Source organism: Ahaetulla prasina, chromosome 6 (assembly GCF_028640845.1).
Source record: "Ahaetulla prasina isolate Xishuangbanna chromosome 6, ASM2864084v1, whole genome shotgun sequence".
In the NCBI taxonomy this organism is placed as follows: domain Eukaryota; kingdom Metazoa; phylum Chordata; class Lepidosauria; order Squamata; family Colubridae; genus Ahaetulla; species Ahaetulla prasina.
Window position 1 is genome coordinate 15369247 of NC_080544.1, and position 20293 is coordinate 15389539.

General features: G+C 41.9%; 1 protein-coding gene across 5 annotated transcripts in view; it reads left to right on the top strand.

Annotated features, from left to right (window-relative positions):
• NFKB2 (nuclear factor kappa B subunit 2) overlaps positions 1 to 19253 on the top strand; it is a 39915-nt gene extending 20662 nt beyond the window's left edge. For all 5 annotated transcript variants that reach the window (XM_058187995.1, XM_058187997.1, XM_058187996.1 and 2 more), the window contains 11 exons: positions 3122 to 3307; positions 5365 to 5506; positions 9007 to 9121; positions 11352 to 11559; positions 12223 to 12392; positions 14264 to 14366; positions 16723 to 16955; positions 17199 to 17277; positions 17488 to 17660; positions 17754 to 17865; positions 17945 to 19253. In XM_058187995.1, coding sequence (XP_058043978.1) covers positions 3122 to 3307; positions 5365 to 5506; positions 9007 to 9121; positions 11352 to 11559; positions 12223 to 12392; positions 14264 to 14366; positions 16723 to 16955; positions 17199 to 17277; positions 17488 to 17660; positions 17754 to 17865; positions 17945 to 18081 — 1658 coding nt within the window. In that variant the 3' untranslated portion in view covers positions 18082 to 19253. The remainder of the gene's footprint in view (positions 1 to 3121; positions 3308 to 5364; positions 5507 to 9006; positions 9122 to 11351; positions 11560 to 12222; positions 12393 to 14263; positions 14367 to 16722; positions 16956 to 17198; positions 17278 to 17487; positions 17661 to 17753; positions 17866 to 17944) is intronic.
• The last annotated feature ends 1040 nt before the right edge of the window (positions 19254 to 20293 follow it).

The window sequence follows — 20293 nt, forward strand, 5'->3', positions numbered from 1 at the left end:
CTAACATGCGTTTCTACGCCACTCTACTGCCGATAGCTCAGTGAATATTGTATTTTATTAGGCCAATTATCTAATCCAGAAAATGAAATCATGGCAATTTCTTAAGAAAGAAAGCTGTAATTATTTTTGATGTTTATTAAGTGATACCTTGAAGATCAATGATTTGCTCTAGAAAATTCTCAGGAAATAGATGTATAGTAGCCAGTTTCTTATCTTTTACCCCTTTTTGAACATTGGGACAAATATTTCCATTCCTCATGTTGTCTGGTCTTTTTCCATATCAAAGATTAGCTATCCTGTCGTACTTTACTTCCTTCTTCCAATTCGGTATGTGTTGCATCCTTTTCTTTAAATCATTTAATACAACATTTCTTTCTGCGTATACTGAAGAAATGTTTCATGAGCACCATGTTGAGGATGACATATGTAAAGTTTTGCAGATCTTACTGCTCTCTGAGCTTGCTGCAGACATTTAGGTAGCTACCAAATAGGTAGCAGTTGTTTTTTTTCAGTGGAATTTGCTCCATTTAATATAGAATGTCTTATCCTGCCAGTGTTGCTGGGTGGTCTGGTTTTCTCTTTGAGAATTCCTTAATTAGATATTGTTTTCTGCTTTTTTTCCCCCTACATGTTTCGCTTTTCTTCTTTATACTGCAACTGCTATTCTAACAGCAAATCCTTCATAAAAGTTATTGCATTACATTCTTGATTCAATTACCTTTCCATAGATATATAATTTTATGGTACTCCTCCTCCCCCACAAAAGTGGTGTCATTAGCTAGTTTTAGAAAATACACTTTCCCCAAAAAGGTTTCCACAATTTTGGCCACTTCTGTAACTGACATCTGATAGATGTCAGATTGTCTAGGTTTTCCAGACAGAGACAGGATAATTGCATCCTCAGGATACAATTTGTTAAATAGGAACTTAAGTATTGCTTATCATAGATCTGATTTAGTAGCTATGATCATGATGATCTCACATGCTTTCTTCTGCCTTGTGTGACTTAATGTAGGCGCCATGGCTAGGACCGAGGTCCTTTCTTGCTTTGGAGATTGTTTATTCGGTGATGAGAAGTATGGTAGCTCAGTAGTTTAATGATGCTAGAGGTTGTCTCTGCTCTAGCGGTTTGAGTCCCGGCACTGGCGGCAGGGTGATGGGACCTAGGATGTTGCTGCAAGAAGAGACACTAGTTTTACTTTCTGAATGAAGCCAGCTCGCCCTCCTGTGGCTCATCTTGGGAAATGCATGAGCATGTCTTGTCAGGATCCTAGGTGGCATTAACAGAGTGATAGACTCAAGATCGGGTGAAGTGTTCTGCTTTATACTTAGTGGTAAGATCAGACTTGGAATACGAAGTCCAGTTTTGGTCTCCATGATACAAAAAAGATGTTGAGACTAGAAAGAGTGTAGAGAAGAACAACAAAGTTGCTTAGGGGGATGGAGGCTAAAATATATGAAAAACGGTTGCAGGAATTTGGTTTGTCTAGTTTAATGAAAAGAAGGACTAGGGGTGACATGTTAGCAGTGTTCCACTATCTAAGGGGCTGCCACAAAGAAGAGGGAGTCAACATATTCTCCAAGGGACCTGAAGGCAGAATTGAATGGAAATTAATCAAGGATAGAATCAACCTAGAATTAAGGAGAAATTTCCTGACAGTGAGAACAATTAATGGAACGGTTTGCCTTCAGAAATTGTGGGTGCCCCATCACTGGATGGTTTTTAAGAAGAGATTGGACAACTATTTCTCTGAAACGGTATTGAGTTTCTTGCTTGAGCAAGGGGTTGGACTAGAAGACCTCCAAGGTTCCTTGCACCCCTGTTGTTCTGTTACTCCTTTTCCTCTTCAGATACCTACTAATCGTAACTCTATCATGGATCTCTGTTATGATATCTGAATCTTGGGTACATAACTTGAGAGTTTTCCAAATGCAACTATTAAACTTTGTAATGAGCTGGCCAAGTAGCGGTATAAGGATTAGAGCAATTCAACAGCAACTATGGCACTATGTGGAACTCTTCTACAAGTGGTTCCTGTCCTAGAGTTTTTTTCAAATAGCCAGGAAGCTATTTGAGCCCAGCTCTGTTTTAATCCAGTACTGTTCTCTGTTCTGTCCTTCGAAGAGCAGTCTTTCTTACTCATCTTAGGTAACAAGGTACCTATTTATGTGTTTGAATCAGTGTGTCTCAGTGATTAAGAAAATCTGGTTTACTTACGTGTATTTTTAGTTCTCAGCTTGGTGTTAAATGACCTCAATTTATTTCTTGGATTCACTGTGGCTGTCAGCCGTGGCAGCCATCTTTTCTTTTGCATCTTCAGGGCTGCCACATTTAGTGCTGTTGGGAAGTGGAAGGGGGATGGGTGCATGGAGTTGGTAGAGGTATGTAGCCATAACAGCATTCTTTTCTCTGAGAGTCAAGGACATTCAGCCGGCACTTGGAGTGGCGTGACTGGGAGGCATCTTCAGTTGGGACGGCAGATTGATTGGACCATGTGATGGACATGTGGGTACAGGGGAAGGGACTTGGAATTTCTTTTGGGTGGGGAAAACCCGGGAGCTCTCAGATTCGGGTTTTCCCAGATGCACCAATAGGACATCTCTAATAAAATGGATTTTTGAGGAACTGATTGCCTCCAAGTCTTACATGGTTGGGGGTGTTACTTGGAACCCTGACAGCGGCAATCATAAGAACTGATAGAACAAAACAGCTACTACCATGCAAGAGTTGGGAGCAAGACTACTGCCAGGAAATCTGCAACTTCTAGAAATTCTTGAGAGGCTTTCAAGAATGTAACCAAATGTGTGGTTTCTCAGATAGCCACTCAAACAACTCTAGTCACCAAGAAAGTAACCAGTTCTTCTAGTCGAATTACCAGTCTGAAGTAAATAAATTACAACAACTGAATAATTGAGTAGTGATTATAGTTCCCTTATGAATTGTCATATATTGTGGCCACAGTGCCCTTACAAAGCATGTGATCATTTTGCATCTAAACAAAGCTTGCACCAAAAAGAGTCGACTTCTTACATGGTACTTACAGCAACAACCAATATAGTTATGAACAGTTAAAATGTCTAAATTGCATGGCCCTTTTTTTTGTTTGTTCCGTTCTTCTAGCTGGTAGTCCCTGGCATTCTTCAGGATATAGTCCCTATAACAACAGCATATACCTATCTGGATCACATCCTATGAGCAACTATCAGGGTGGAAGAGGTATCCAGATGTCCAGAACTGCTAGACTGGAAGATAGTGAACATCATCCTTCAGAAGATGGCAGTGATTATATTGAACTGCTGCAGCATGGTATGGCTGGGGAGATAAGCTAAAACTATTTTTGGTTGAGAAGCATCCTGAATTTAGCTTTTACTAGTTGATCATCTGGCATTGCCTGGGTATACCAGAGGGAGCCCCCTTGTGGAGTACTGTGAAGCTGTTACCATGGCAACTCCACTGTGCTGTACAGTAGAAGCCATTTTAAGATACAGCAGGTTGTATCTTAACAGAACTTAAATCCAAAATGCACACGATCACTGCCAAAAGTAGTGTGATTTGACGCTATAGATATAATTCATTCCTTTCATTTCAGCATCCCAGGCATCCCAGAGTTATGCTGGAACATACACATACACACACACACGCACCAAGGGGTGTTAGGGGTGTCTTACCTCCACAGTATTTCTTTCCAGAGAGTAAGTCATCTGTGTACCAATATTGGTTGAAATTGTTTGAGGCATTCCAGAATTATGCTGGAACATACACACACACACAGCCATTTTAATATATATAGATAGCTGAGATTTCTAAAGGTAAAAGTTTCCCCTGCCCAATCGTGTGCGACACTAGGGAGTAGTCTCATCTCCATTTCTTAGTTGGGAGAGCCAGCATTGTCTGACGATGCTTCTGTGATTGTGTAACTAGTGTGACTAAATGATACGCATGGAATGCCATTATCCTCCCACCAAAGTGGTAACCATTTATCTATTCACATTAGCATGCTTTTGAACTCCTAGGTTGGCAGGAGCTGGGGTAAGTAATGGTAGGTCACCCTGTTGCGCGGCACTCATGTCTGAAGCCTGGGCTGTCAGCTTAATTTTTTTAAAAGATCCAGACTCTTTCTCTACTCTACAATCATAAACTCTACTTATTTACAGGAATTAAGTATGATTACACATTTATTTATTGTCAGGGATTCGGTGGCTCAGTGGCTAACATGCTGAGCTTGTCGATCAAAAGGTTAACAGTTCATTTGTTCGAATCCCTAGTGCCGCGTAACGGGGTGAGCTCCCATTACTTGTCCCAGCTTCTGTCAACCTAGCAGTTCGAAAGCACATAAAAAATGCATGTAGGAAAATAGGGGCCACCTTTGGTGGGAAGGTAACAGTGTTCCGTGCGCCTTTGGTGTTTAGTCATGCTGGCCACATGACCACGGAGGCGTCTTTGGACAGTGCTGGCTCTTCGGCTTTGAAATGGAGATGAGCAGCACCCCCTAGAGTTGGGAACGACTAGCACATATGTGCGAGGGGAACCTTTACCTTTATTTTTACACATTTATTCTTTTAATACTCATGAATTTTTGAATTTCAAAATGATGCACAAATAAACAAAATCTTCAGAATCTCAAAAGTAGATCAAAGTTGTAAAATCTAACTTTTGTGTTCTGAGTTACTGAAATACATGTATATATATACTTCACATATCAAGCTTCAGCATGAATACATTTATCTGTACTAAACAATTGATATTTGTGATGAGAAATAAGTGCTATTGTTAGAAAATGCTATTGAAGGTGTTACTCACTTTCACAAGTGCCCAAAATGTGATCATGAGATCTTGGGATGGGTGTGTGTGTGAATCAGAATTTTGAATCCAGGTCATAAATATCTCTAGAAAGTCCAATCATAACTTTGAATAGTTACTAAGTGACTGGTCGTAAGTCGGAAGACTTCCTGTACCAACTACAACTAACTGGAAACTAGTGGAACAGCCGTGGCATTTGAAAAATCAGCCGAACTTGTAGAAAACTAAACTACTGAAATCTTCTAACAAGCCCATGTTGTTGCCATAACCAACTGATCTCAGTTTGGGCATTTGGAAGTAGACTTTGATCAAAGTAATCCACCCAGTATTGCCTACTTTGAAGGAGAGGCATTCTGAGATCTTTCCCATTGCATGCTATCAGCATACAAAACCGTTGTTTGACTACAGTAAATTGGATATCGTTCTCTTTTTAAGAAAAAAGGGGATAGGAAGATGGAGTCGTAGCGAAGAATTGAGCGATGAATGGAGATGAATTATAAACAGAAAATATTTGGGCTTGCACTGCTTGTTTTAATAGTCTGCCTTTCACCCATTTTACCCAGCTCAGGAATGCAGCTCCTGGATGGTAATGGTAGCTCGACGCAGCGCCCAGGCACTGTTGGATTATGCAGTTACTGCTGACCCGCGTATGTTGTTGGCTGTCCAAAGACACCTAGCTGCTTCTCAGGATGAAAATGGAGATACGTAAGTATATTTTGGGAAGATCGGGGTTCCTAATCTGAGATCACTTGCAGAGAATTAGTCTTCAAATTTCTTGACACTATTCTAGTATTTTCCTCGTTATGGGGATACTCTTTCAGTGCAAATTTATGTCAGCTGTGTACTAAAGACAAGGCTGTGACTTACCATGTTTGTCATTCCATTAGACTTACCTGACCATAAGACCCATGGCCCATTTATGGCCTCCGCACCTCCCATTTTTGGCCTCCATGCATCCTGTTTTTGGCATCCGCACGCCCCATTTTTGGCCTCTATGCGTCCCATTTTTGGCCTCTGTGTGTCCCGTTTTTGGCCTCTGTACGTCCCGTTTTTGGCCTCTAAATGTCCTGTTTTTGGCCTCTGTGTGCCTCATTTTCGGCCTCTGCTAAAGACTTGTGTTTGGCCGAAGGATGGGTGGGGCTTCATGCAGAGACTGAAAATGGGGCACATCAGAGAATACCATAAAGCACAATCTGTTTTTGACAAACCCATGCTGGCTTTGCTTGTTTCTAGATGTTCACTGATCTGTTGCTTTATTATCTTTTCCAAGATCTTCCTGGGTATTGATATCAGGTTGATTGGTCTGTAGATCCATTTTTTTTCTCCTTTTTGAAGATTGGAACCACATCAAGGTCTTTCCAGTCCTCTGATAATTCCCTGATGCTCCAGGATCTTTGAAAGATATGGTTTAGCAGTTCAAAGATCGCATTGCCAACTCCTTCGGAGCCCTGAGATTTAATCCATTTGATTCTGGTGATTTGAAGTTGTCTAGAGTGGATAAATATTCTCTTGCCATTTTCTTGCCTATTTTGCTAATCTGTCATCCATTTTGATAGGTTGGACTATTTTTTGCTTTTGTGTAGAGATGGATGCAAAGAATGAGTTTAGCTTTCTCCCTGCTACCGGTCATCTCCTTGCCTTCTTCTCCCATGAGTAGCCCAGTCTTATCCTTGACTTTCCTTGCTTTTTTCATGTTGAAAGAAATGTGGTTTTTATTATCTTTGCCATTTGTTACACGTCTTAGTTTATTCTAAGCTTTAGTTTTCCTGATTATATCTTTGCCCATTTGAGCTATTTGCTGATATTCTGCTTTAGCTATGTGTCCCTCTTTTGCATATTTTTTTATACTTGTCTTTTTTATCTCTCACTTTATCAAATAGTTCTTTATGCATCCATGCTGGTTTCCTCTGAGTCTGTTATTTTTCTTTCTCAGTGGTATTGTGATGGACTGGGCTTTTATAATCTTATTTTTCAGAGTTTCTCAAGCTTCTTGATTACATTTTCCCTTTAAGATTTTCATCCATGGAATCCTTCCTAAGCTGTCTTTAAAGTTTATTAAAATCAGCTCTCTTAAAGTCTAAGATATTCTTTTGACTTTGTTCTGTTACTTTTGTCTGCATTATTGTTGAATTCCAATATGACATGCTCCCCCTCCCCCAAAGTTCCTGCAACTTCAAACCCCTGTACCATTTCATCTCTGTTAGTAAGAAGTAAGTGATAAAAGGCAACAAATTGCTATATACAAGATAACAAATAAAAGAACCCATCTTTTTTCTAAAGGGGCTATATATTACAGATATAAAATTGATGAAGGATGTTGTAAAGTGAGACAGTTGAGTGAATTTTGCTTCATTTTATGACCTTTCTTATCACAGTTGTTACATGAATCGCTGCAGCTGTTAAGTTAGTAACTTGGCTGTTAAGTGAATCTGACTTTTCCCATTGACTTTTGCTTGTCAGAAGGTCACAGAAGTTGATCACCTGATCCGGGACAATGCAACTGCCCTAAATATGTGTCAGTTGTCAAATGTCTGAATTTTGATCATGTGTCCTTGGGGATATGCAGTGATCATGTGAAAAACGGTCATAAGGCACTTTTTTCAATGCTGTTATAACTTTAGATCGGGGTGTCAAACTTGATTGCATTGAGGGCCACATCAGGGTTGTGTTTGGCCTCGGGGTGTATGTGGGATAGGCATGGCAAGAGTGAGCATGGCCAGATCGGCGTCACTCATGTCAGGGGCACCTGTGGTGGCCAAGTGCTAAGGCAGGATTTCCCTCAGACCCTCCCTCAATATCATTATAATCCCCCCCTCCCTCCCTTTCTTCCCTCCCTCCCTCCCTCCCTCCCTTTCTTCCCTCCCTCCCTCTTCATTCTCCTTTCTTCTTCCTTCCCCTCTTTCCTTTTTCTTTTTCTTTCCTCTTTCTCCTTTCCTGTCCCTTCTTGCATGCTCAAATGCAAAAGGGAAAACATTTCTCCTTTTAGTTTGTTTTTAGTTTGTTTTGCTAGCCCTCTGCCAGCAAAAACAGGCTGTGTTTTCAGCTGGGACAGCCTCCTGCGCACTCTGCCAGCAAAAATGGAGCTCAGGAGGGCCGCTTTCCATTTTCCCTGGCAGAGGCACTGCGGGCCGGTCTTTTGCTGTTTCCAGGGTGGCCCCATGGGCCAGATCTAAGCACCCCACAGGCCAGATTCGGCCCGCGGGGTTGAGTTTGACACCCCTGCTTTAGATGGTCACTAAAGGAATGGTTGTAAGTTGAGAACTAATTGTAGAATGAAGATAAATACTGGAATTTCTCTTGTTAAAAGAGAAAAAAAAACCCTACATGAGGTGTCCTTACTTTTTCGCATGACTATAAATTGTTATATTGAATTTCCATCACTTTACATCACACCAAAATAAAACAGTCCTTACTGTATTTTTTGGAGTATAAGATGCACCTTTTCCCCCCCTAAAAGGGGGAAATGTAGTCCCACCCACCCACTGGCCCCTACCCTATGGCCTCTGCCTCCCAGCAATTTACCTCTTTGCAGCAAGCAGCAAGAAGAAACAGCCCATTTCAGCTTCATTAGCACAAGTTGATTGTCTGTTGGATGGACCTCTCAGCTGTTTTGCAGGGACCTCTGCTGCTTGCTGCAAGGAAGTAAATTGCTGGGAGCAGTTTTTTTTCTTTGTGCTAATCAAACTATGCTGAAAAGGAAAATGAAAGTAAAGCAGGCTGTTTGCTGTTTGCTGCAACGAGGCAAAATTGCTGGAAGGCAGAGGCAGATTTCTTTTTCTCGTTTTCCTCACCAAAAAAGGTAGGTGCAACTTATAATCCAGAGCATTTTATACTCCGAAAAATACGATAATTAACTAAAACCGCATCTAATCTACAGCAGTTCCATCTATTCAAAGAAAGACGAATAAAAATTGGCTTCTTTGGAACGTCTTCAGATCGGACTAATTGCAAATTCAAGAATCAATCAGAAACAGAATTCTGACAATAGGATCCATTTAGCTCCGTTACAAGCACAAGAAGAGTTAGTTTCTGCTTTCTTATGTAGGAACTGCCAGGCATGCCTAGGGAACACCAGAGCAGAGTTTGTGGGCAAATTAGAAGAGGCTTTAGGGTTTCAGTTCTCATTTCTGGTTGTTGACTAGGGTTGCTGTTACAATTAGCGGCTACATCTCCTTGATCTTAAATCCATATTTTTCCTCCCACAGGCCTTTGCACTTAGCTATCATTCATGAGCAGACAACTGTGATTATGCAACTGGTCCAGGTGGCTGTAAGCATTCCTAATCAACAGATCATCAACATCACAAATCACTTACAGCAGGTATAATAGGTAGTGTCTCAGATTCAGTGGTAACACATTTGTGGTGAGAGACGGGTGTGCATGAACATAGAGGAGATCTGATCAGGAGATATACTTGCATTCACTTGAACATACAGTAGTGACCAAAATTGTGGGAACCTTTTGGGAAAAGTGTATTTTCTAAGACTAGCTAATAACACCACTTTTTTCTTTTTTGGAGTAGCACCATAAAATTATATATCAATGGAAAGATAATTTAATCAGGAATGTAATGCAATAACTTTGATGAAGGATTTGCTATTAGAATAGCAGTTGCAATATAAAGAAGAAAAGTGAAACACGTAGAAAAAATGAGATATACCAAAATTATCACCACGTCAGTTAATACTTAGATGGGTAACCTTTAGCATGAATTACGGCCTTACAACGTCTTCCCATGGAGTGAACCAAGTCTTTTAGTTCTGCAATGTGAAACCAAGATTGAATGATGGCTTCTATTAACTGGGTTTTATTGTTGGGTCGCTTCTCACTAACAAATTTCTTTAGTCGGCTCCATAGATTTTCAATGGGGTTAAGATCTGGGCTATTCCCAGGCCATTTCAGCAGTGGAATAGGATTATCTTGAAACTCCCACAAAGTGGTGATATTAGCCATCAAACCTCAAAATGGCTTAAGTTTTATCGATTTTAAATTTCTTATTATTAATTTTAAATTGGGGTTTTAGTTTTTATATATTTTAAAGTTCTTAGGCTGATTATAATAAGTTTTTTAACTTGCATTTTAAATTGTATATTGTATTGTTCGTTTTTTACTTTCGCCTGTACACCGCCCCGAGTCCTTTGGGAGAAGGGCGGTATAAAAATAAAATAAAATAAAATAAATAAATAAATAAAATAATAAAATAAAAATACACTTTTTCCCAAAAGGTTTCCACAATTTTGGCCAATACTGTAAGTAAAGATAGACCTCGACTTATAATAGAGCCCAACATTTCTGTTGCTGACTGAAACATTTGTTAAGTGAATTTTGCCCCATTTCATGACATTTCTTGCCACAATTGTTAAGTGAATCACTGCGGTTATATAGCAAGACGGTTGTTAAGTGAATCTGGCTTCCTCATTGACTTTGCTTGTCAGAAAGGTCGCAAAAAGGTGATCGTATGAACCCGTGACACTGCGACCGTCATAAATACGAGTCAGTTGCCCAAGCATCCAAATTCAGGGCCTCTGTGGCTCAGACTGGTAAGACAGTCTGTTATTAACACAGCTGCCTGCAATTACTGCAGGTTCTAGTCCCACCAGGCCCAAGGTTGACTCAGCCTTCCATCCTTTATAAGGTAGGTAAAATGAGGACCCAGATTGTTGGGGGCAATAAGTTGACTTTGTATATAAATATACAAATAGAATGAAGACTATTGCTAACATAGTTTAAGCCGCCCTGAGTCTTCGGAGAAGGGCGGGATATAAATGCAAATAAAAAAAAATTTTTTTTGATCATGTGACCATGGGAACGCTGCAATTTTTGCAAGTATGAAAAATGGTCATAAGCTAGTTTTTTCAGTGCCGTTGTAACATTGAACTTTCCTGAATGAACGATTGTAAGTCGAGGACTACCTGCACAGCTCTGTGTAATTTGATTTCTGGATTGTGCAGATGGGTAAATTGGTAAGTTGAAAATGTAAACTGCAAGTAGAAATTCTCTTCATTAGCTTGCTCTGATCTTTTGATAGAACTTGGTTCTGACCCAGGGGTGAAATGCTCCCGGTTCGGACCAAATCGCACGATCCGGTAGCGATGGGGGCGGGTAGTTCGGAGAACCGGTAGCAAAAATCCCTGCCCTCCCCCACCGCCCACACCTTGCTGTTCCTCTTCTCTGTCCCTGAAGCTCTCAGTAGTGATATAGCTGCAAATGACCTTAAATGACTGCCATGGCCCTTCGAAGGGCCGCACTGCAGCTGATCAGCGCTATAGGCGGTTAGTAGACCGGTGCCTCTATTTTTAAAGAAGGTAGACCGGTGCCTCCCAAAAAAAGGCAATTGGTAGACCGTTGCCTCTATTTTTAAAGAAGGTAGACCAGTGTGCTCCCAAGTTTTGTATACTTTATTATTTTTATTATTTATTATTATTGGCCATGCCCAGTCACCTGACCACCAAGCCACACCCACCAGTTAAGCCACACCCACAGAACCAGTAGGGAAAATTTTTAGATTTCACCTCTGTTCTGACCTCCCCCCCCAATTTTTTTTTCTTAGGCACCATTACATCTGGCTGTGATCACCCATCAGCCCAGGGTGGCTGGTTTCTTACTTCAGGCTGGAGCAGATCCCACTTTGCTGGATCGATATGGCAACTCAGTTGTCCATTTGGCTGTCCATTTGGACGACGAAGAGATGCTGAAGACTGTCCTCTGTCATTTGGGCCCCCAGACTCTTCGACTTCTTGAGATGCCAAACTATCTTGGTGAGTAATGTCGGAATTGTTAAGAAACCCGAGTCTTTTTTTTCACAGGACCACTGAAATCAAATCGGATGTTGAAGGGAGGGGTGGCTGTGATTGCGGTTCATAAGTCGAGGACTACCTGTACTATTCTATCTACTGCAGGGGTGTCAAACTTGATTTCATTGAGGGCTGCATCAGGATTGTGTTTCACCTTGGGGGGCTACGGTGGGTGTGGCCAGCATGACATCACTTGTGTCTGCGGGGCACCTGTGGCTGGCCAAACGCTCTGCCAGCAAAAACAGGCTCCCGAGCATCATTTTCGGCTGCGACAGCGTCCTGCAACCCTCCTCCAGCGAAAACAGAACTTGGGAGGGCTGCACACGACCCTTGCAAGCTTCATTTTCCCTGGCAGAGGCACCATGGATCAGTCCTTCGCTGTTTCCAGGGTGGCCCCATGGGCCAGATCTAAGTACCCTACAAGCTGGATATGCCCCCCCTCCCGGGGCCTTGAGTTTGACATCCCTGATCTACTGTCTAATTCAGCATCTCAGTCTGGATCTATAAAACCCCTCTTATCATACTTGATGCTTTAGCCCTGGTTTGGGCTTGCAGGATGAGTCTCCCAGTCCTGCTGCAAGAGGTATAGTCTCATCATTCAATTATATTTTTCTGCTGTTGCTTCAGGTTTTTTCCCTGTGCATCTTGCCGTGAAGTGTGCAAAATCAACCCCTCTTGAGTTGCTAGTTGAAAAAGGAGCCAATGTGAACGCAGCAGAACGACAGAATGGACGGACACCTTTACATTTAGCTGTTGAAATGGATAATCTTAACATGGCTGCATGTTTGATGAAGAAGGTGAGTGGGAGGTGGGTGGGTTGACGCTAATGATGCGGCATGAGTCTCCTCCATTCTGCAATAGATCTGTTACCGTGCAGAAAGGTTACTACCGTGTTCTCCAAAAAGAAGGGTGGGTCTTATTTTCTTTTGATTTCCCCCCCCCCAAAAAACGGCAAGGCCTTCTTTTTGGAGGGTTCTAATTATTGACTCACCTTGCGGCAGTGGCACCGACAGCCTCACCGGAGCCCGTTTTCCCTGGCAGAGTGCTCTGGCTGCCACAGGCGCTCCTGACATGAGTGACGTTGAGCTGGCCATGCCCATCCCGGCTACACACACCCTGCCCCTCCGAGGTCAAACACAACCCTGATGTGGCCCTCAATGAAATTGAATTTGACACCCTTGCTCTAGTTTTTCTAATAAAAGGGTACATAGTGTTTGTTTGTTTCTTGATCCTTGTAGAGCTGATGTCAGTAAAGGATAAAAGCTAAATAGATGCAGATGATAGAATAATTAATAAAACATTTTTAAAAAACCACAAGGGAGTATTAAATAGAAAGGTGCTTCTATTTTGCCACCCTGATTCCATCCCCCTTCATAAAACCTTTATTCAGTTCTGACCTGAAACTGTTTTATCAATTTGACTGACTTGCTGCTTGCTGAAGATTGCTCAGTTAATGGGGATGGAAACTAATGTAGTGAACAAATTTTTGAAATGTATGTACAGTTATAATAATGCACGCTAAACATAATTGGCCTCGCAGTAGGTTTCTTAGTTGTGACATTTGTATTTGTTAAAATATTTATTATTTTGCCTTCATTCAGTATTGCAATTATTAAAAAGAGATAAAGGAAATAAGCTGGCATCTGTGAGATAAGCTGTTAACTATTAATTAGCATATCCTTTTCCCGTCTGCTACCCTCTAGTTAGGTTTTATTATTAGTGTCTGTTATTTATTGCTGGCTGGAAGTAGTGAAATCTGAAATCCTATTCGGAAATGGTAGACATTCTGAGGGTAGAAATTGTATGTACATGACATGAGTTGTCCATACAACCCATACAATAGGCTGCATCTGTTGTGATCCGCCAGCAGTCTGCAGAGCTGGCAACTGAGTCAGACAGCGATGAGGCTGAGGAAGAACATGGGCCAGTCCTGGAGGCTGGGGTAAGGCCCGGATGAGGGCTCTGTGTCGGAGGCAGAGGTGGAGCCAGGGCCATCAGGGAGTGATGTGCAGACTCCAGAGCCTCACAATAGTGAGGCAGAGGAACAGGAGGAGCCTATTCCTAATGCACGCATGAGAAGAGCTGCCAGAAGGCAAGAGCAGCTAAAGCAAAGAGGACGACTTGGAAGTAGGGCCAAGAGATGATTGGCCCCTCCCATAAGGCTTAAAAGACCAGCAACAGCATTTGGGCTCTTTGCTGGAAAACAACGTTGATAGCTTTATCTTGTTGCACTTGGTTTGTATCGGTGTTTTCTGAACTTTTGCCAAGAAAAGCCTTTGGCAGTTTGCCTAATTGGACCAAGGTTAGTGATAGAACTGAGGAATTGCCTTACACACTGTAAGCCGCCCTGAGTCTTCGGAGAAGGGCGGGATATAAATGTAAAAAAAAAAAAATTGCGTTGGGAGGAATTTGCTTTAATCTAGTTTATTTATTTATTTGTACTTTTATACCGCCCTATCTCCCTAGTTGGACTACGCTGAGAATGAATTAATCCTCAGCTGTTCTAATAAAGTTTGTTTGTTTTTACACTGACTGAGTTTCCTACTACCTACTTGGGCCTGGGTCACAAGCGCATCTACTTTGAATCTTGGAATCTAAATCCTTTTGCACAGATAGGAAAGGTTGTCTTTTATCTTTCATTCACTCTCTATCCTTTTTTTTTTTCAAGCTGGGAGCTGATGTGAACGCTCAGACATCTGCTGGGAATACACCTCTTCACTTGGCAGCAGGATTGGGTTCTCCGATTCTTACAAAGATGCTAATCAGTGCAGGTAATGCATTTCTTTCATACAGCCCGAGTAATTTAGCTTCCTCTGAGAAATGGTGGGTTTGTTTGGAGAAAGGGAGAGAGAACACCCCTTCTTGTTGCTTTGCTGTGTTAAACAGTATTCCTGTTTGAAAAGCAGGAATTACTGAAAGTTTAAATTTCACATGCTGATACTTTTGTTTCTTGCTATTGGTTTCCACCTTATCATATCAATCTTTCTTAAACACCCATGTTATAGTTTATTTAATGATATTGTCACAAAAAAATGGGTTGAAATATAAATGAAAGACAGGGTAATAGCACTGTCTTGATAGTTATGGCTGCTGTAGTTCACAACATTTAGGGGAAATCATCTATCTCTGGCGTAGGATATACTACATGCCTGAACTTATGACCATTGCAATAACCCCTGTGGTGACATGATAAAAATTTGGGCCCTTAGCAATCCACCCACCAAAGAGGTGCTGCAGCTGCCTCCACCTACTTATCTCTCCCTTCATCTCAGCCACTCACCAGAGCACGTAAAACTCCCTGCTCTTTGCCCTCCAGGCCCAGGGGGACTGGCTTACCCCTCATACTACCAGGCCCGGGAACCTTGGTCAATGACAGGGCCCACCAGGCCCCATTCACTTGCAGTGTTTATTTATTTATTTATTTATTTATCACACTTTTATACTGCCCTTCTCCGAAGACTCAGGGCGGTTTACAGCCAAGGTAAAAATTTTACAGAAACAAACGATTAAGAACAGTATTTAAAAATCTAATTCCAAAATTGGCCCCATAATTTAAAACTAATAAAATCTAAAATAGACCCTAATAAAACCACCCCTATTAAAACTGCAATTAGGCCAACCCTGCATGATGGAATAAGAGAGTCTTAAGCTCGCGCTTAAAGGTCCGGAGGTCGGGGAGTTGGCGTAGCCCCAGAGGTAACTCATTCCACAGGGCAGGAGCCCTCACAGAGAAGGCTCTCCCCCTGGGAGCCGCCAGTCAGCATTGTTTGGCCGATGGCACCCTGAGGAGGCCTTCCCTATGGGAGCGCACAGGTCGATGGGAGGCTATTGGTGGCAGTAGGCGGTCCCGTAAATAACCCGGTCCCAAGCCATGGAGCGCTTTAAAGGTGAGAACCAACACCTTGAATTGCACCCGGAAGACCACCGGTAACCAGTGCAGCCTGCGCAGGAGAGGTGTTATATGGGAGCTACGAGCCGCTCCCTCTATCCCCTGCGCAGCCGCATTCTGGACCAGTTTCTGCAGCTATTGACAAGTGTGCCCAACCAACACAAGGAATGGCCTTCCTACTGAGACTGCCTCATGCCAGTCTGCCTGAGGGTTTATTTCTTGGGACCGCTCAGAAGGCTTGAGAATGGCGCCTGCTCTCGGTGTTTTGGAAACCCCCTTCTGAGAAGAAACTTCCAAAGCACTGTAGGAGCAGGCATCATTCTTGTGATCGTTCAAAAGCCTTCTGACGTGGTGGAGGGAGCAGGCCTGGTAGGTTGCCACATGTTAGTGGCCTGTGTGAGGCCTTCCCCATCCTCCAAGCACCGCCTGAGGATCTGCGCAATCACTTAACAACCGCAACCAGGAGTTGCTGGGATGGTGGTCATTGAGTGAAGTGGTTATCTGGGCATCTCACTTAATAATCATTAAAAATGACGGTTGGCAGCCTGACATCTTTGTAGAACTCCTGGCTCTCTAAATACATGGCAATGGATAAAAAAAATGGGTATAATAGGACATATTGAGGCTGGTTTCCAGTGGGGCTTAAAAAACACAGATGCGTTCATCGACTGAATTGGGGTCTTGTCTCTACCTCTCAGTGATACTGTGGTGCTCTTCAACAAAAGCTTGCAGGGAGGGAGATTTGAATCGTTTCGGTTTGGTGAACCGATTCAAATCATCCCTACCGTGATGGCTGAATTTCACCCCTGATCCTGCTGTGCAATATCAATTTCAGATTGACCTTGGAGACTACATTGATTGTAGTAGTACTAAAAATAATGGACTAAATTTATATGCCCCTTGATTCCAAGCAACTCTGAGTATTGAATGATTCTTGATGCCCCAGGACGTTTGTGCTACCTAAACCTTGATGGGATTATGTGATACAGGAAAAAAAATGGACCAGTTGATTCTTCTTTTTTCCAAACGAAGATGGAATTAAGAATGTATTCTAGACATGGGAGACAAGAAAAATGAAAAACATTGACAGTATTGGCCTTTTGAATGATAATCCCCATAGCTGAGGTTTGTCGTAATTAAGATCTTTCATCTGTAGTTTTACATAAAAGCATCTAAATTATTCATAAGTTTTACTCCATTTCAGCAATGTTGTGACCGCTCTGTATTTCCTTTCTCAGGAGCAGATGTTTTATGTGAAAACGATGAGCCCATTTTAGATTCTTCATCCCAACCAAACAGTGACGTTGAGCTGGATGAAGAGGAATGGGTGACAGAACTGGAAGAGGCTGATGGTGAACCGATGAAGCAAGGCCTGGATTATATTCCTATGTTGGAGAGGGAGCAGTCCAAAACACGTGAAACAAATCAGGGTCGGGGACATACCCCACTTGATTTGACTTGTAGCCAGAAGGTAGGCAACGGCTGAAGTTGTTCAGTTGATCGTTGGAGCAGTGAAGTAATTCAGTTACTACTTACATCTGTTAACAACTTCTGATTTCCTCTCCGTATGTTTTTTACATTATGTTTATGGCGAAATGGGCCCATATGTACTGTTACAGGTCCCCCATGAAAGATACGACTCCTTTTAACAAGTGTCACCTTACTAAAAGGTAACCTAGTAGGAATATTTCAGCTCCAGTTTCTTTCTTTGTAGGTAAGAGAGATACTACTACAAGCTTTAAAACAGGATGCTGGAAAGACAGAGACTGGTATTTCTTTTGCGCCTAACCAAGGTGGGTAAATCTGGCAGACTCCCTCTACAAACTAATCAACTTGCCTGACTTGATATGTGCCAAGTCATTTACTGCTAACTATGGAGAGGGCACTGTGCTATTTTGGACATATACTCCTGCATAGAAACGCAGGGTAAGACTAGCAGTATTTTTGATTGTTTTGCAAATAAATAACTCTCATTCTCCACCTTCAATCTCTCTTTATGTCAGGGAACGTCCTACTTTTGAACAACGATGTTCTTCAGAGACTAGAGACGCTCTTAAACCAGGGCTGCCAAGGGGCAAATTGGACCGAATTGGCCAAGAAATTAGGTCTCTGCAGTTTAGTAGAGATGTACAAAGACACCGTTTCCCCCAGCAGAAGGCTCCTACTCAGCTATGAGGTCAGTCATCCTTCTCTTCACATATTCCCACGGTCGTCCCATTCTTGAGTTTCCCTTTAATTTCCTTTTAAAAAATCCTTTTAATTTTCTCAGATTGCTGGTGGCAGTCTTGAAGGTCTGTTGGAAGCACTCGGCTCTATGGGACTGACAGAAGGTGTGAGTTTACTGCAGAGATTAAAGACGTTTGACAAGCTACAAAGTGCAGGTAAAACAATACAGAGTATAAGTAAGGCTGCAGTGAATGGGGAAAGTAAAAGAGAGTGATTATCTTTTCTCTACCTCAGAGCTGAAGGAAGACAGCGCCTATGGTAGTCAATCGGTGGAAGTGGAACCTGCAGCTTTATCTGGGAACCTGCAACCTGCCCCATTGCTGGAGCCACCTTCTCCCTTGCCTCACAACCAGCAGGAGCAAGTGCACTGACACGAGATGTTCACCGGGAGAAAATGAGTATATCGGTTGCTTACGCATGTGCCTTTCAAGAGTCCAGGATACTGTCATCAGTGAGAATTGCTGCACAGTCTGACTCATCCCCATTTTTCATGGCTGGCCTGCTGTCTAGATTCAGCTACAGCCCCAAAAATGTGGAGAAATGTGGTTGCGTAGTCCATTATCAAGCTGATCCAGGCCTGCTCACATTGTAGAATGTTTTAACTATGGTTCCCCTTCATCTTATAGTGAGGATTTGTTTGACAATGAAAGCTGCCTGGGGGGCAGGGGCAAAATTAGATTTCAGTGATCCATGCAGATTGGGATATTATAAATTAGTCTAACCATTCTCTTGACTACAGTTTTAGTAATTGTTAGGACATGCCACTGTTCATGAGAATGCTTTTATCAGCAGTTTCAGTACCCCCTGCCCAATTTTTTGGTCCCAGCTAACTGCTTCCTTTTACATTCCTTATTCAAAGAAGTCTTCTATTGCAGAATGCATTCGATGAGGGGATAACTCAAGTTTACTATTTATTGATTTAGGCTGCCCTGAGTTGTGTGCCAAGTAGGTAGCTATATAAATAGATTACATAAAATAAACTTGTTTTTATAGCGGTTTCAATGATGCCAAGTCTCGCAATAAGAATAAACTCACTATCCTTGTTTATTGAAGCTCAGTTTGAAATAACTATTTTTAATTTTAAATCTCTTCTGGAATATGAATCTCCTTTGTTCAGAAAATTGTAAATTACATGGCCAGAAAAAAAAAATGCAAAATTGCTTAAGATCTCTTTTCTTATTGCTCCAGGTGGTTTCCTTTAGCTGTGTTTTGATCTGGGAAAGGAAAAGGTACCGAGAGCAAGATGTTGCAGCAATAATGCCAGAATGAACAGTTTTAACATTTAAAAAGTTTCTTTAGTCAAAAGTAGGTCATGTATTGGCTTTATAATGTAGAGTTGCAAAACTTCCTCATATCTGTGCCTTTAAAATATGGCTGCAATGAACATAAGACTGTAGAATAGTGAAGATGAATGGCGTTGTATTAATAACATTGTGTGACTAATTAACATGTAAAGTCAGATTAAATGTATGAAAATAATTGTACGTTACTTTGCATGCAGAATCAGAGATTTCCTGTGCTGAATAAAAAATTTTCTACCTCTCTTGCTTAATGTATTTTTTCACCCTTCACCAAAATGCTTCAGCCTGGCTCTAACGTAGAAAATCCTTTTTCCTTACCTTAGTTTTAACTATATTGCTTCAGTGGGCTGTTTTCTACCAGTAATTTGTTACCCTCCTTTACCTTTATTCCTTGTAAAGTCAACATAAACCTTTTAAAAAGAAGCATCTTCCCTCTTCATTTTCTCTGTAATGACTTTTTACACTTCCAATCTAGCAATCAAATCTTTATTTGGTTATAGAGCAGAAATCACAATTAATTAATTAAAATAGGAAAGTGTGTGCATGTGTATACACACACAGTACTGTGTAAAAAGTGTTAGGCAGTTGTGCAAAAATGCTGTAAATTAAGGAAGCTTTTCGAAATAGAAGTGTTAATATTTATTTCTAAAAATTAACAAAATGGAAAATAACAGAAGAGAAATCCTAATCAAATCAATATTTGGGGTGAAGAATTTTTGCCTTCAAAACAGCATCAATTCATCTAGGTACACTTGCGCACAGTTTTTGAAGAAACTCAGCAAGGTTCCTTCAAGGTTGTTCCAAATATCTTGGAGAACTAAGCACAGATCTATAGATGTAGGCCAGGGGTGTCAAGCGGATCCAGCTTAGATCTGGCCCGCAGGGCTGCCCTAGAAACAGCGAAAGACCAGCCCACGCTGCCTCTACCAGTGAAAATGGAATCGGGAGGGCTGCATGCAGTCCCCCCAACCCTGAGTTCCGTTTTCAGCTGTGATGGCCTCCTGCAACCCTCTGCCAGCGAAAATGGAGTCGGGAGGACCGCGAGCGGTCGGGCCACAAGCCCCCGACACGAATGACATTAAGCTGGCCACTCCTACCTTGGCCATGTCCCCCCCCCAGCCCCACAGGTCAAACAACCGTGATGTGGCCCTCAATGAAATTGCATTTGACACCCCTGATGTAGGCCATCTCAAATTCTTCTGTCTCATCATGTAATCGCAGATTCGATGATGTCGAGATCAGGACTCGGGGGCGGGGGGAGTGGGGGGGAAACATTGCATCC